The following is a 14,183-nucleotide window of genomic DNA, read 5'->3' as shown; positions in this document are numbered from 1 at the left end:
ATATGAGGTTTTTCAAGTCCATGGTCTGTTTCACAGCTACCCAGCTTGTGTAGCTTGAAAGCTCTTGTAGGTAATACACGACAAATGGATGTGCTGTGTTCAAATAAAACTTTATTTACAAAAACTGGGACAGTGTGCATTTGGCCCACAGGTTGCATTTTTTTGCCAACCCCTGACATCTAGCACACTGATTGATTGATTGATTGATTGATTGATTTAATTTTTTTAATGATGCCACCACTGATCTACTAGTAGGCTACAAAAGTTCCCTCAGTAGATATTGAACGAGTCTGTAGATGGAGAAGGTGACAGAGCCGCGTATGGCCAAGGCCACGGGCATGCTGACTCTCAGGGCAGGGGGAGAGTCTCCCTTTGTTTTGTATTGGTCTTAGCCTATCAATAACCCATGTTGTGGCTGGATCAGCCCTAGTTGTTCTTAACTGTGACTGCAAGACACCCTTCAGCAGCAGCCATTGGGGAACTCTGAAAAGATACAGGTTTATTACTTAGGAGGCCTGGAGATCACACAGCACACCTTGAGCCGCACAGTGAGGTCCCTGTAGAGAGCCTGAGCCAGAGCATGCTGGCCTGGCTGCTTCTGCTTTGACTGGGGTTGAGGGTGGAGCCTAGGGTTTCCAAGGCTCATTCTTTATTGGTGAACTTAAAACATAAGAGGGGGAATTTAAATCACACGAAGAGAAAACAAGTAGTCCAAATGGTCAGTTGTCGAAATTAACAGAGATCTCTAAAACAAAGGACTCTTAATGGAAGGGGGCTGGGGAATCTAGTCCTGTGGCCAGCGGGCCGTGTGTTTGAAGAAGATGCCTCAGCAATCAAAGCTTAAGTCTGGCACTTGCATTACAAAAAGAAAAAGACAACCATCAGGACGTGCACTATAAAACTAGAAAGGGAAGAAGGAGGAGGCAGATAGGGCAGTCCGCTGTGCCCCAGACCCTCTCAGATCCAAGGGTAAGACATATTTCAATGTCTTCCCTGCGTTTCTTTTCTGTTTCTCTTCTCGCCCCAAGGAAACATAGTAGAAGATAAGCTTTCCCCATAGTAGCCACATCGCTTCTCTGAGCTGGGACTCACCTACTAATTTAAAAAAGGAGAACAAACATCTCTGTCCCTTTGAAGAGCGAATAGTAAGAGAGTAGATGTATTTAGGTTATGAAAAGGGAAGAAAGATTATTCAGACCAGAAAAAAGATTAATCCTTTATCCCAACCTTTTAGTTGCAAAAAAGAGAAAGACTAAGGCTACATGGTGTCAGAGGGCTTGCTTTCTAAACCTGAGTGTCATCCCAATAACTTTCAGTAAGAATCAGGTTGCATCCATTACCTACCACGTGCACAGCTCTGTCACACTATTATTAGAAATTCCATCTGTGATGTATCTGGCTTACTGCAGAGTTGAAGACCATTCCTCAGATCACTGGATTGTGTATTTTCAGTAGCATTCGAGCATAGCCTGTAATCTGAGTGTCACCTCAATCACCTTCTGCTTGAATGGGGGACACTCTTCTGGTGTCTGTACGTGCTGGGCCTGCATCTCACTGCTGAGTGAATCTCATCCTTTGTGTTTCAGTAACTGTGGCCTCTTCAAGTGGGAACGGGACGGAATGCTAAAGGTATGGCATTTGCAAGGTGACTCATTTTAGTGACCCAGGCAAAAATGTTGACCCATTTCTTATTAAACTATTTTCATTTTTCTAGGAAAAGGCGGGTCCAAAGATAGGAGGAGAAACCCTGTTACCAAGAGGAGAAGAACATGCCAAATTTCTGAATAGCCTTAAATAGCTGCAACTTACCAAGATACACACAACCTATACTGCTTCTTGTGGTTCTGGAAAGCCGGGATTGGTTCTGTGTAGCCTGTATTCCTGATGGGCACAGTCAAACAAATACTTGTTAAGCCTACAAGCTTTGCTTATGGACTTCCCTCCACTGTGCTAATTTGACACCGAATTTAACATTGATCTTTAAGCAGAAAGTCAATATGCCATTGTCTTTACGATAGTTTTAGTCACACAGATTTTTTGCCCCAAAACTGGAAGGTAAATTGAGAGCTGTGTTTCTGTATCTCTTGGATCATAGGGTGTGTAATGTTGCTTTATCTCAATAAGGTTCTAGTCTAGTGTTTACGTGGTGTCACAGAGGCAAAAGAATTAATTTAGCTCACCCCAGATAAATTGCTTAACCTCTGGGATTCAATTTCCTTATCTGTAAAGTGAGGAAAGGTGTAACAGTGATCCTGAAATGTGTCTTTTAGCACTCAAATTCTATAAACATGTGACTTTTTTATCTAGATCGTTATGATCACTGCTCTTGTTATAGATGTGAGTTGGCAGGCAGGCCCTCCATCCACTGAGCCACACCAGCCAGGGCTGCCCTTCACACAGTTTCGATGTGTTGGTATTATAAGCCAGGTTTCTTTTTTCTGTTGCATTATCTATTTTGTTTGCGGGGGGTTGGGTTGTTTTATTTTCTTTTTAAAAAATTGATTAAGTCACCGAACCACTGGCATTTTAATTCATATCTGTATGGCTCTCAGTACCCATATAATATTGTGGAACTTTGAATGAAAATACCTAAAAACCTCATCATTTTAAAATATGGTTTAAAGAAACTGAAACTTTTAACCAAAAGGAATGCAACATTTGAGAAGCTATGAAGCATGACTGAAAAAACAAACAGTCCATAAAGAATGGGGTTTGGGATTTGCACATATACTTTATTATCAACATCAAGAATTATAGTTTAAGCTCCAGGCAAATTACCATCAAAAAGTCCCATTTGGGATATTCCTCTTCCTGTGCAACCTGCCTTTCCAAATACTGTTGGACCCAAGTGAATGCTGGTGTCACCTAAAGGCTGGGTAAATTGGTAGGATTGTTGTACTGGGAGTTAAACTCTGGCTAGAGGTAGATTAGGTTTCCCCAAGATGGTGTCATGGTAAGAACATCACAATTATGGGAGGTGGTTGTGGGAGATATTTAGGTGTATAAGGAGCCAGAAATAAAATTCAAGTGCCTTAGATTTTGTCAAATTCTTCTCTGTATGGTAAAAAGTGCTGGTCTGACCCTTGCGTCTCCCCCAAGGTCATATTCTAATAACTATATTTTTAGGAATATTTTATTTTCCAGGAGATACTGGGTTTTCAGTTTTTTTAACTAACGAAGAATAAAGTGTTTAATACTTAGTAAGAACCAAAAGCACTTGAAACTATGATATTAATAGTTCACATAGAGTACATTATATGTCCCATAGATTTAAAGTAGCTATGTATTTGAAGTAGGTCATGACTGAGCAGCTGCCTAGAAATTGAACTCCAGGTTGCTCTGAGTAGTGAGAACATGTTTTTGTTTGAACCAAGAGCATCCGAGTCCATATTCACTTGTATATTATATGTAAGTAGTGTAATATTCTTGTAAAGATCGATGGTGAACTGAATCTAGATGCCTTTTTAAAAAGTGACTATCCCTGGCTGGTGTGGCTCAGTGGATTGAGTGCCAGCCTTTGAAGGGCAGGGTTGCCAGTTTGATTCCCAGTCAGGGCACACACCTGGGTTGCAGGCCAGGTGCCCAGTTGGGAGTGTGTGAGAGGCAACTGGATCCATGTATCTCTCACACATCAGTGATTTTTCCCTTTCTCCCTTCCCCTCTAAAAATAAATAAATAGAATCTTTTAAAAAAGTAAAAAATAAAATTTGACTTTAAATTTTAAAATAATTTTAAACTATAATTTAATGGCTACTCAGTTACTCTAGATCTCAGGCCGTTTTCATTTGAGGTGCTTTGTGTGTGTCTGCACACCTGCTTAAAATATTCAGGGATGAGAAGGGGTGGGTAGGCTGGAAGGGTGACTTGTTTGCATTGAAAGTAGGGCTCATCAATGAGATCTGTCTTTTAATCCCACTGTCTATCAATGTTGTCATATAAAACCAAAATATGTTTAATTTTTCTTACCTTGTTTTTGGCAATGTAGGGCTTATTGTGAAATCACAGACCTTCAGAACAGGTTAAGTACACAAAACAAAAACTGGCTGTGTCCTGCCTGAGAATGTTCTGCTCTGATCTTTATAGATAGGCCCTCCCTCCCTCCCCCATCCCATTTCTCCCACCCTTTTCTCCTTCCTTCCTTCCTTCCTTCCTTCCTTCCTTCCTTCCTTTTTTCCTCTTTCTCTGTTTGCAGAAAAATAAGTGACTTTTTAAGGAAAATCATCTTTCTTTTGAGTTTTGTTGAAATGAATGAGATATATTTTCTCTTCCAAACCACAAAAGGAAAGCTAGTAATTTAGTTAACAATGATCCAGAATACTAAATAAGTAACTTCAGAACTATTGGTGTACAATTTTCCCCAAAGGGAACTTAAAACAACTTTTAAAAATTTTCAAGTTTTAGCCCTAGTTGGTAGGGCTAAAACTTAGTGGATTGAACACCGGCCTGCAAACCAAAGGGTCATCAGTTCAATTCCCAGTCAGCATATGCCTGGGTTGCAGGCTAGGTCCCCAGTAGTGGGTGAGAGAGAGAGGCAACCACATATTGATGTTTCCCTCTCCTTCCCCCACCCCATCTAAAAATAAATAAATAAAATCTCTCAAACAAAATTTCAAGTTTTCAACTATTAAAATCATTTCAAGTTGATGGATGTGTACCGCAAAGTTTTTGCATAAATTAAGCTTTTGTGTAGAAGTAGATGATGATGGAAGTACAGCTTGATGTTTAAAACAGATTAATGTGTCTGATAACATTAATTTTTTTAAATGAGGAGAGTAAATCTGTCTAATTATATCACAGCAGCCCACCAGAGAAAGCTTCTGTGAGTAATATAGACATCTCTGAGTGCGTGAGCTGAGACTTGGAAGCAATGCAGCTCTCACGAAGGACAGGCGGCTCAGAACATGAAATTCTCGATTTGCCAATAGTGAGGAAAGAGTACTGTACTTAAAGACAATAATACAGAGACACAAAAGATGGAAGAAATCATTTGGCTCAAGTTGTGACAGAAGTTTGTGTAAAAGCTGTGGAATTTGTAAAAGATACAAGGAGCCAGAATACAGGCACATTGCTGAGCTATGCAGATCAAGTGGGCAGGAGTGCCCCGGTAGCCTGTGTCTGCCAGGCCATATCTGCAGTATTGACTTACATTTTGGAGAAAAAGCTGGACAATGGTAATCAAGATGGTGAAAACTCAAAGTCATTTCACCCAAGAAAGGACAGAAGGAATTAGAAATATATAGTTTATTTTTGTTACTCATGATAGTAAATTTTTAAAAAGATTTATTTATTTATTTTTAGAGAGGGAGAGAAACATCAATGTGTGATTGCCTCTTGCTCACCCACTACTGGAGACCTAGCTAGCAACCCAGGCATGTGCTCTGACTGGGAATCGAACCGGCAGCCCTGTGGTTCTCAGGCCAACACTCAGTCCACTGAACCATAGCACCCAGGGCTGTGGTCATTTTTTATAAAATCACCACTAAATCAGCAGACACTCAATCACTACTCCCTAGGGAGAAACAGGATGAGGTATATTTGTCAACAGATCAATATAAAACCTTGGTCATGTGTTTTTCTGTTTAAATGCACCTCGTTTATATTGTTGATTCATTAACATGGAACGCACGGCCACAGCATTGTAAGTCATGACTGAATGAAGCTTGTCCTAACAGACATGCTTTCTCCTTGAGGCACACCACTGCCTTCTTGTGCTTAGGACCACTCCACAACACTTCAATGCCATGCTTGAGAGCCACTTTAAATAGCAAAATCACCAAAAAAACCCACAAAAATGTGAGAAACGTGGCACAAAAATGGTATTTGTTTTAGGTGTCAGATTCAGTTGAACGAGAGTGATGCTTTGACCTCAGCTAACACATGTGTTAGGTACGTTTCTGTCAATGACCACAAAAGCACCACAGGTAGCGATTTTGGAGTTATGAGTAAGTATTAGCAATTAGGGAGATCGACAATAATTAGGAGCAACTATACAGTGGTTCCCAAAACAGGACCAGACTGTGGGTGTCCCCATTTTGCAGATTAAGAAATTGGCTAAGTGATTTGAAAATTATGGGTTGAAACTAAGATTGGAACCAAGTCTATAGTAATGTTGCTCAAGCAAAGACTTCTCTAATGAAACTTTTTAAAAATCAGTGTTATTAAGGTCTAAATTTCACACAGTAAAAACATACATCTTAAGTATACAGTTCAGTAAGTGTTGGCAAATGTGTATATCCATGGAACCACTGCCATAAGCAAGATTAGAGGACATTTCTATCATCCCAAAATGCTGCCCGAGCCACTGCCCGGTCAGCCCGCACTCCACAGCCCAGTCCTCGCTGGCCTGTTTTCTGTTACGGATTTAGATCTGTCTTTCCAATTTCATAGGAATGGAATCATACAAAATACACCCTTGTATCTGGCTTTTTTTCCACTTAGCATAATGTTTTTGAAGTATATACATGTTGAGGAATGTATCAGCAGTTCCTTTTTTATTGTTGAGTATTTCCCTGTGTGCATGTGCCCCACAATGAATGTATTTGGGTTGGATTGTTTCCAGTACAGGGCTGGTATGAGTAAAGCTGCTACCAATATTCAGGTATAAGTCTTTCTGTGGATATGTGTGTTTGTTTCTCTGATAAATAGGGTTGGGATTTCTGACTCAAATGGTTAAGTGTATGTTTAGATTTGTAAGAAACTACTAAACTATTTTCCAAAGTGGTGGTTCCATTTTACACACCAACTGGTAATATATGAGAGTTGCATTTCTCTGCTTCATCACTAGTGTTTGATGTTCGGTCATTTTCATTTTAACCATTCTGATAGGTGTGGGGTGGTATGACATTGTAGCTTAATTTGCTTTTCTCTCATGACTATCAATATTGGGCATCTTTATGTGCTATTGGCCATTCATATATCCTCTTTGGTAAAATACCTGTTTACTTATTGGGGTGAGTAAGAATTCTTTCTGTGTCCGGGATACAAGTGTTTTGCAATCGTGTGAATGGTGAATATTTGCTCCCAGTTCCTGGCTTGCCTTTTTGTTTTTTAAAACAAGTGTTTTTCAAAGAGCAGTTTTCATTTTGTTGAAGTTCATTTTATCAGTTTTCTCTCTTGGCTCATTCATTTTGTATTCAAAGAAATCTTTATCTGCCTGAAGGGCACAAAGATTTTCTTACAGAATTTTAATATAGTTGTGCCTTTCTCTTCATGGTCTGTGATCCATTTCAAGTTAATTTTTATGTAAGGTGTAAGGGTTAAGGCTCAATGGGTGGTCAATTGTGACAGCACCACTCAGTGAAAAGATTATCATTTCCCCCACTGGATTATTTTGGTTTCTTTATCAGAAGTCAAGTGACCATACATTTTGAGATCTACTTCTACACTTAGTACTGTGTTTTTTTTAAGATTTTACTTATTTATTTCTAGAGAGAGGGAAAGGGAAGGAGAAAGAAGAAAGAAACATTAATGTGTGGTTGCCTCTCACATGGCCCCACTGGGGACCTGGCCTGCAACCCAGGCATGTGCCCTGACTGGGAATTGAACAAGCGACCCTATGGTTCGAAGGTCCATGCTCAATCTACTGAGCTACACCAGCCAGGACTACACTGAGTATTGTTAAATTAGTGTGTATGTCAGTCCTCATGCTAGTGCCACCCTGTCTTATTACTGTGGCTATATTATAAGTCTTGGAATCAGGTAGTATTAGTCCTCCAGCTTTGTTATTCTCTTGACATTTTGTTTTGGCAATTCTCGGTTCTTTGCATTTCAAAGTAAATTTTAGAATCAACTTGTTGATTTCTATTCCAAAAACCCTGCTAGAATTTTTGTTAAGATTGTGTTTAATCTGTGACTCAATCTGAGGGAAATTAACATATTAATATCAAGACTTTCTATCTATGACTATATTATATCTCCATTTATTTAGGTCTTGTTTAATTTTTCTCCATAATGTTTAGTAATTTCAGTGTATAGATTATATATATATCTTATGTTTATTTCTAAATATTTCATAGCTTTGATGATAGTGTAAATGATATTTTCCCATTTTAACTTCTAATCATTACTTACTAATCTGTAGAAATGCAGTACATTTTTATCTACTGACCTGTATCCTGGGGTTCGTGCCCGTCTTACAGAGAAGTTTAACAGCTTTTTTAGAGACTCCTCAGGATGTTGCCTGTTGTTTCTGTATATACAGTTATTTTATTCTTGTTCCAAATCTGAAGAGGAAAGCATTTTCTTTCACCATTTATATCAAGGAAGTAATCTGAGGAAGGTTGGACAAGAAGATCTATAAATAATAGTGTGGGTTTTGTCTTCCTTCTCATACATTCCCTGAAGTGATGTTATTAACTAAGCATTGGCAGGCTTGACCTTGACAGGGGGCAGCCTGTTCAAGCCCTGGGTCGAGAACATCTTCAGGGTGTTGTACTGACTTTATTTTTACATAATTATTAATCATGCCTAAACAGTTGTAGGTAGTCCAGTTGTATGTCACTTGTGTACTTAGGGCACAAATGGCCTTCAGTGATTTACTAAAGGAATGTACTGTTCTTTTTTGTGAATTGTGATATCAGAATACCAATCTAATAGTATATTTGACTTGTTTATCATCCAGATCCACTTACAAAATGTAAAATATATTGGCCCACAGTACCACAATTCTGCACTGGGTGCATGATAGCCAACCAAACATGAGCTAATACAGTCACAAGCTCTTGCTCCCTGGCCTCATTGCTTCATAATGAGGTTCCCATTTTTACTGGGGAAAGTTTTTAATCTGGGAGTCTACACACTAAATGATTCAGACACACTAGTGTGCCTCTTGATACTGATTATTAGTATCTAAATTAGTGAGAAATTATCTAGATAAATATTTTCAACTTTGTTTTACATATTAAATTAGTATTCTTTTCCAGTATGTCCCTTCAATCATTGCCATTCCTGCAGGCTTTTTATTCGAGAAAGCTTTATGAAAACTGCTTAACTATAAATTAACTATACAGATTTTTTAAATGGTGTAAAATGTGTTCAATAGGTAAAGTAGGCACCATTGGTCAAAAATGAATTTTGAAGTTTAAAAAATAGAAATGGTCCTGGCTCAGTTGGTTGGAGCATCATCCCTTGTGCCAAAAGATAGTGGGTAAGTCCCCAGGTTGACAGTTTGTCCCCCTGTCAGGGCTCATGTGGGAGGCAGCCGATTGATGTTTCTCTTCTCCCTCTCTAAAATCAATAAATATATCACCAGGTGAGGATTACAAATAAATAAATGGAAAAATGATAGCTAGATGGTTAGATATGCACAGATCACTTGAAGGATACTCACAGCTTGGGAATGACTTTCCTTTGGGAGACAGGAGAGGGACACTTCCTTTTTGTCCTTTAGATTTAACTTTGTGTATACATTTAAAATGTTCTTAATTTAAAAATCAAAACAGTGTGGAAAGTGGACAAACCTTTTTAAGATCACAGAGTATATTGGAGTTATCAGTTGTGAATTAGATCTTCCATATTTAACCAACTTGTTTTTGGACAAATTCCTTAAGAACTTTCAAATGGTGAAAAACTTGCCAAAGAATTAGAACATAATTGGCCCTGGCTGGTGTAGCTCAGTAGATTGAGTGCTGGCCTATGAACCAAAGGGTCACTGGTTCGATTCCCAGTCAGGGCACATGCCTGAGCTATAGGCCAGGTCCCCAGTTGGGGGCATGCAAGAAGCAACCACACATTGATGTTTCTTTCCCTCTTCCCCCTCCCTTCCCCTCTCTCTAAATAAATATTTTTTAAGAAAGAAATTAGAACATAACTGGTTGAAAATGAATTAGAAGTGAAATAACCCAACCGAATGAAACTGATAAAAAGTATGTAATGAGTTTTTTAAATGTTTAAAAATCATTCTCAGGCTCATGAAAATTAGCACTTCCCAAAAAATCTAAATAAATGAAGGCATGTGATAATCAGTTGGCAATATCTCCTCAGGAGTACACACACTAAAAAAAAAAGTGAATAAAAAATAATGAGTTTTCACCAGCCCATCTTTGAACAACTTTGTTTTTGGCCACTTACCTGCAACCCCTAAAGGACTAGGGGATAGCAATGTAAAAACAGAAGAGTTAATTAAAAGAATGTCCCAGAGATGACATTTGACAAGGCCAGTCTCTAAACATACAAATTGCTCCACTACTCATTTCCTATGAAATGCAGCTGCCCAGATCCCGGTCCTGTTACCTTTGGCATGCCTCCCTCAGCCCAGGAAATGACTGTGATTGGCTTTTAGTGAAGGAATTCTGGGCAGAATTTGAAAACTCTGAAGTATAATGCAGTCCTTGTTAAGGACAGGGGTAAAACAAGGTAATACAATTCTTATTTCTGCCAGAGTTGTTTATCTGGAGCCAATGCTCTGAGAGTGGTCATTGAAGAGGCAAGGACAGACTGTTTTGTTCTTTTAAGCTGGTGATACACTCAGACCATTCTTGGTTGTTGATGTCTGTATGGCCCCAGTGGACAGGGCAGGCCTTTGAGATGGTGGCTGTGGGGAGTGGACAGAGTCAGAACGCTTTAGCCACCCGTCTACCTGGTTGCTGGCCTTTCAAAAAGGCTTTTGGATGTGTTCTCATTACCTGTGACAGACCAGGTTGTGGCTCCTATTTCCTGGCTGAGGGGAGAGAGCAACGCATTGTCTTTTCTCTACTTCCCAACAGGGTGTATGAAAACACAGACACCTTTTGTAAGTTGAGGTTACCCACCTAAAGGGTCAGGGACTGGGTCTGGCCCTCTGGGCCTGGCTTGGCATCTGGCCCCTGGCCAGCCAGGAGGGCAGTTTCATGTGGGTAGAGTGCAAGCTCACTTGTGTCCCTGGCCCAACAGCCCGGAGTCCTGACTCAGGTCTGAGTTCACAGTGGGCGAAACTTTCATGACTGCCCCATGTTGGCTCCTCATCTCGCTCTACTTGGTAACTGAGCTAAGGTTAGGCATGTGTTTTTCCTACTGCCTATTAGCAAGAATTTCTACTCTACCTCTGGGATTAAATGCTATGAGGAAGCCCATCTCCAAGAGCACAGATCTGGAGCCAGGGTGTATATCCGGCCAGTTTGCCAAGACTCCCTGTTCTGCAACTTTGGGGGGAGTGGTAGGAAGCAGAAGGGATCTGCATGTGCGTCCTGCCCAGTAATTCCAGAAGGAACATCCCTGACCTTTGTTCGCCTCGAGCTGACTGATTTCTCCTTTCTTGATCACACCCTGGAGATGGAAGGCAGCCAGCAGAACTCCATGCCTTTCTGTTGAGATTTTGTACTTCATTACTTTGAAATACCCATTCCTCCCAAATAATTTCAGTCTCATCAGGTAATAAGTAAAAAAAGTAATGAAATGTTGAGCCATTTGAAAAGTTCTTATTTTATGCCAGTTTCTCCCACTGCTTTTTCATTCTAATTTAAACCTCTCAGTACTTTCAGTAAAGCCTGTGGAGAGCCACAGTTTCTGCAGAGCCTTTCTGAGGAAAATGGGCCCATAGTCAGTGGGGAAGCCTGCGGAAATAATGAACTGTGTGGGTGCGTGTGTGCCAGTCACCTGGTGAGAGCTGATTTGGAGAACTGAGCTGAAGGTGAGACATGCTGACTAAAGGGATACCATGAAGACTGTGTATTACAAGTGTTCCCTCTCCTCGACTTTCTGCCAGTGTTCTCCCTTTCCTTGGTTTAAGAAAGGACTGGAAAAGATGTTCAGTAATGCTAAGCACTTAACCTTTTTGAAGAGAAAAGGTATATATTATCTGATATAATATGTGATGTTGTGACCCAGCATTTTTCCAGGAATCTCACTAAGAGGAACTGGTAAGTAAACTCTAGCATATTCACTGGTATGCAAAGGGAGAAAACACACACACATATACCTCACTAATGCCTTGTAAACATAAAATAGGGCTTATTGAGGGACAGCTTCAGCACACAGACAATGTCCTGAGCACCCATTACCCCATAAAGAAGTGTGCTTAAATGGCATGGCTGTAACAGATCCACCATAAAAAGTTACAGTAAAAGGGCCCCCCATGCTTAATAGAAAGAACCAAGGAACATGGTGACATTATAATAACAGAGCTATTGGGTTGAGTAAATTCTCATGTTAGACCTTGTTAGAAAGAGGGAGCTTTTAGAGCTCAGCTGGTGTTAGACACTTCTGTTTAGCCAATTCAGGTCTACTAAGTAGCCCCTTTCTGCACTCCTGAGAGTGGGACTGTCCAGACGCACACAATTACATACTGTGTTGCCATTATGAGAAATGAAGTGTGTGCATATAAACAGAAAAGTGGAAGAGTACACACCAAAAGTGGAAGAGTCACTTTGGGCTCCCCTCAGGGTAGAATTGAAGAAGCACAGAGAAGGGCGCCCCCTTTGTGTCATGGACTTCTATATCACTTAAATGTGCTACTCTGAGGTCTTATCGTAACAACAACAACAAAAAGGTTGGGTAAAGGTGAATAAAAATGTAGAGAATATTTTAAGTGGTGAAATGCAGTTTTCAGTTATTTTATGCATATTTTTCCAATCCTGAGGAAACTTTTTATTACTCTCACTTCCTTTGGAAGCATTCTTTTTTGTTAATTTTTAAAGCATTAAAAAAATCTTTTGCATCACAATTTATCCCCCCCATATCTTCTTATGCCTGCACCCACTCCCTCCCCCCCAAATCACCACATTGTTGTTTGTATCCATGAGTTCTTTCTCTTTTTTGTTTTCTTTAATTCTAACCTGAGGATGAGTTCATTGATGAGAAAGAGAGAGAGACATCAAGCCCTGGCTGGCGTAGCTCAGTGGATTGAGCGTGGGCTGGGAACCAAAGTGTCCCAGGTTCGATTCCCAGCCAGGGTACATTCCTGGGTTGCAGGCCATAACCCCCAGCAACCGCACATTGATGACTCTCTCTCTCTCTCCCTCTCTCTCTCTCCCTCTCTCTCTCTCTCTCTCTCTCTCTCTCTCTCTCTCCTCCCTCCCCTCCCTAAAAATAAATAAATAAAATCTTTAAAAAAAGAGAGAGAGACATCAATGTGAAAGAGAAGCATTGTTTGGTTGCCTACTGTACATGCCCTGACCAGGCATTGAACCTGCAACCTAGGCATGTGCCCTGACCGGGGATGGAACCCATGACCTTTTGGTGTATGGGACAACATTTCAACCAAATGAGCCACCCAGCCAGAAATTGATCCAATTTATACACCCACAGATACCTAAAATGTGTAGTAGCAACATTATTTTAGAGCAAATACCTCAGTGATCTCCAAAAGAATATAATCAAAATATTCAGGGTCTTGGCTCCTGATCTTGTCACTTAGGGCACATTTAACACAAACGTGTCGTGTCACTGGAAAATTGGGCACTACTTTGACTTGTGACAGGACTTGACTTGTGCCCAAGCCTGAGTCTCCAGATTATGAATCCCAGTCTGCTGGGAGGAGAATGGCCCCTCTGTCCTTCCCACCCTGGGAACAATGGTGAGGTTAACCCCATGTCCTTGCTACCTTCCCAGAGCCAGTTCAGCTCCTGCTTGAGTTTGTGTGAGAAAATGAAGTGCTGACTATAGATGAGGTGATTTAGGAAATACTTAATCGCTTCATCCCTAGAATGTTTTTAAAGTTTCTATCAGTCTTTTAAAAATTGCTTTAAAAAACATGTGTTTATTGCAAAGTATCCTGATCTAACAAATAGCCCACCCCTGGTGGAGTGTTCACCACAGTTGAGCAGCTTTGCCTTGAAGGGGAGCAGCCCTATAGTGCCCTGGAAGCCAACCTCGAAAGCAGGCTGGACTAGTGGGCCAGGGACCCAGGCCATGGAGGAAACAGGGTACAGGGGTGAGGACAAGGAAGTGGCCAGAGTGGATGCTAATTTTTCATCTAGAGTTGTCTATTCTCCAGAGTGCTGTTACTGCACAGAGATGTCTGTGTAAGCTGTTCTGGAGTCTTCTGCATTCTTAGTGTAGAATTCCTGAAAACAGTTAAGAGCAAGGATTAAAGGACAGATACTCAGTCTGGGGCAGGAAGGCAGAGTGGTTGGGAGAGAAGAAAGGGGCACTGCTAGCATTGAACTGTTTCCCCTCAAAGGAGAGGCTGAAGTCCTAACCTCTGGTACCTGTGAATGTGACCTTGTTTGGAAGTAGGGGCCTTGCAGATATAATCAGGTGAAGATGAA

The 14,183-nt window shown here is 40.5% G+C and overlaps 2 protein-coding genes across 7 annotated transcripts in view; one reads left to right on the top strand and one right to left on the bottom strand.

Moving 5' to 3' along the window:
* Nucleotides 1-3,552, top strand: part of MCM10 (minichromosome maintenance 10 replication initiation factor) — a 34,206-nt gene extending 30,654 nt beyond the window's left edge. For all 6 annotated transcript variants that reach the window (XM_045858199.1, XM_045858198.1, XM_045858195.1 and 3 more), the window contains exons 19-20: nt 1,587-1,629; nt 1,715-3,552. In XM_045858199.1, coding sequence (XP_045714155.1) covers nt 1,587-1,629; nt 1,715-1,798 — 127 coding nt within the window. In that variant the 3' untranslated portion in view covers nt 1,799-3,552. The remainder of the gene's footprint in view (nt 1-1,586; nt 1,630-1,714) is intronic.
* The window catches only part of UCMA (upper zone of growth plate and cartilage matrix associated), a 28,724-nt gene that overhangs the window by 991 nt on the left and 13,550 nt on the right, over nt 1-14,183 (bottom strand). The window lies entirely within an intron of this gene.

Source organism: Phyllostomus hastatus, unplaced genomic scaffold (genome assembly GCF_019186645.2).
Source record: "Phyllostomus hastatus isolate PE091 unplaced genomic scaffold, TTU_PhHast_1.1 phas_scaffold_1674, whole genome shotgun sequence".
NCBI lineage: Eukaryota > Metazoa > Chordata > Mammalia > Chiroptera > Phyllostomidae > Phyllostomus > Phyllostomus hastatus.
This window is presented reverse-complemented; position numbering and strand designations above follow the sequence as displayed.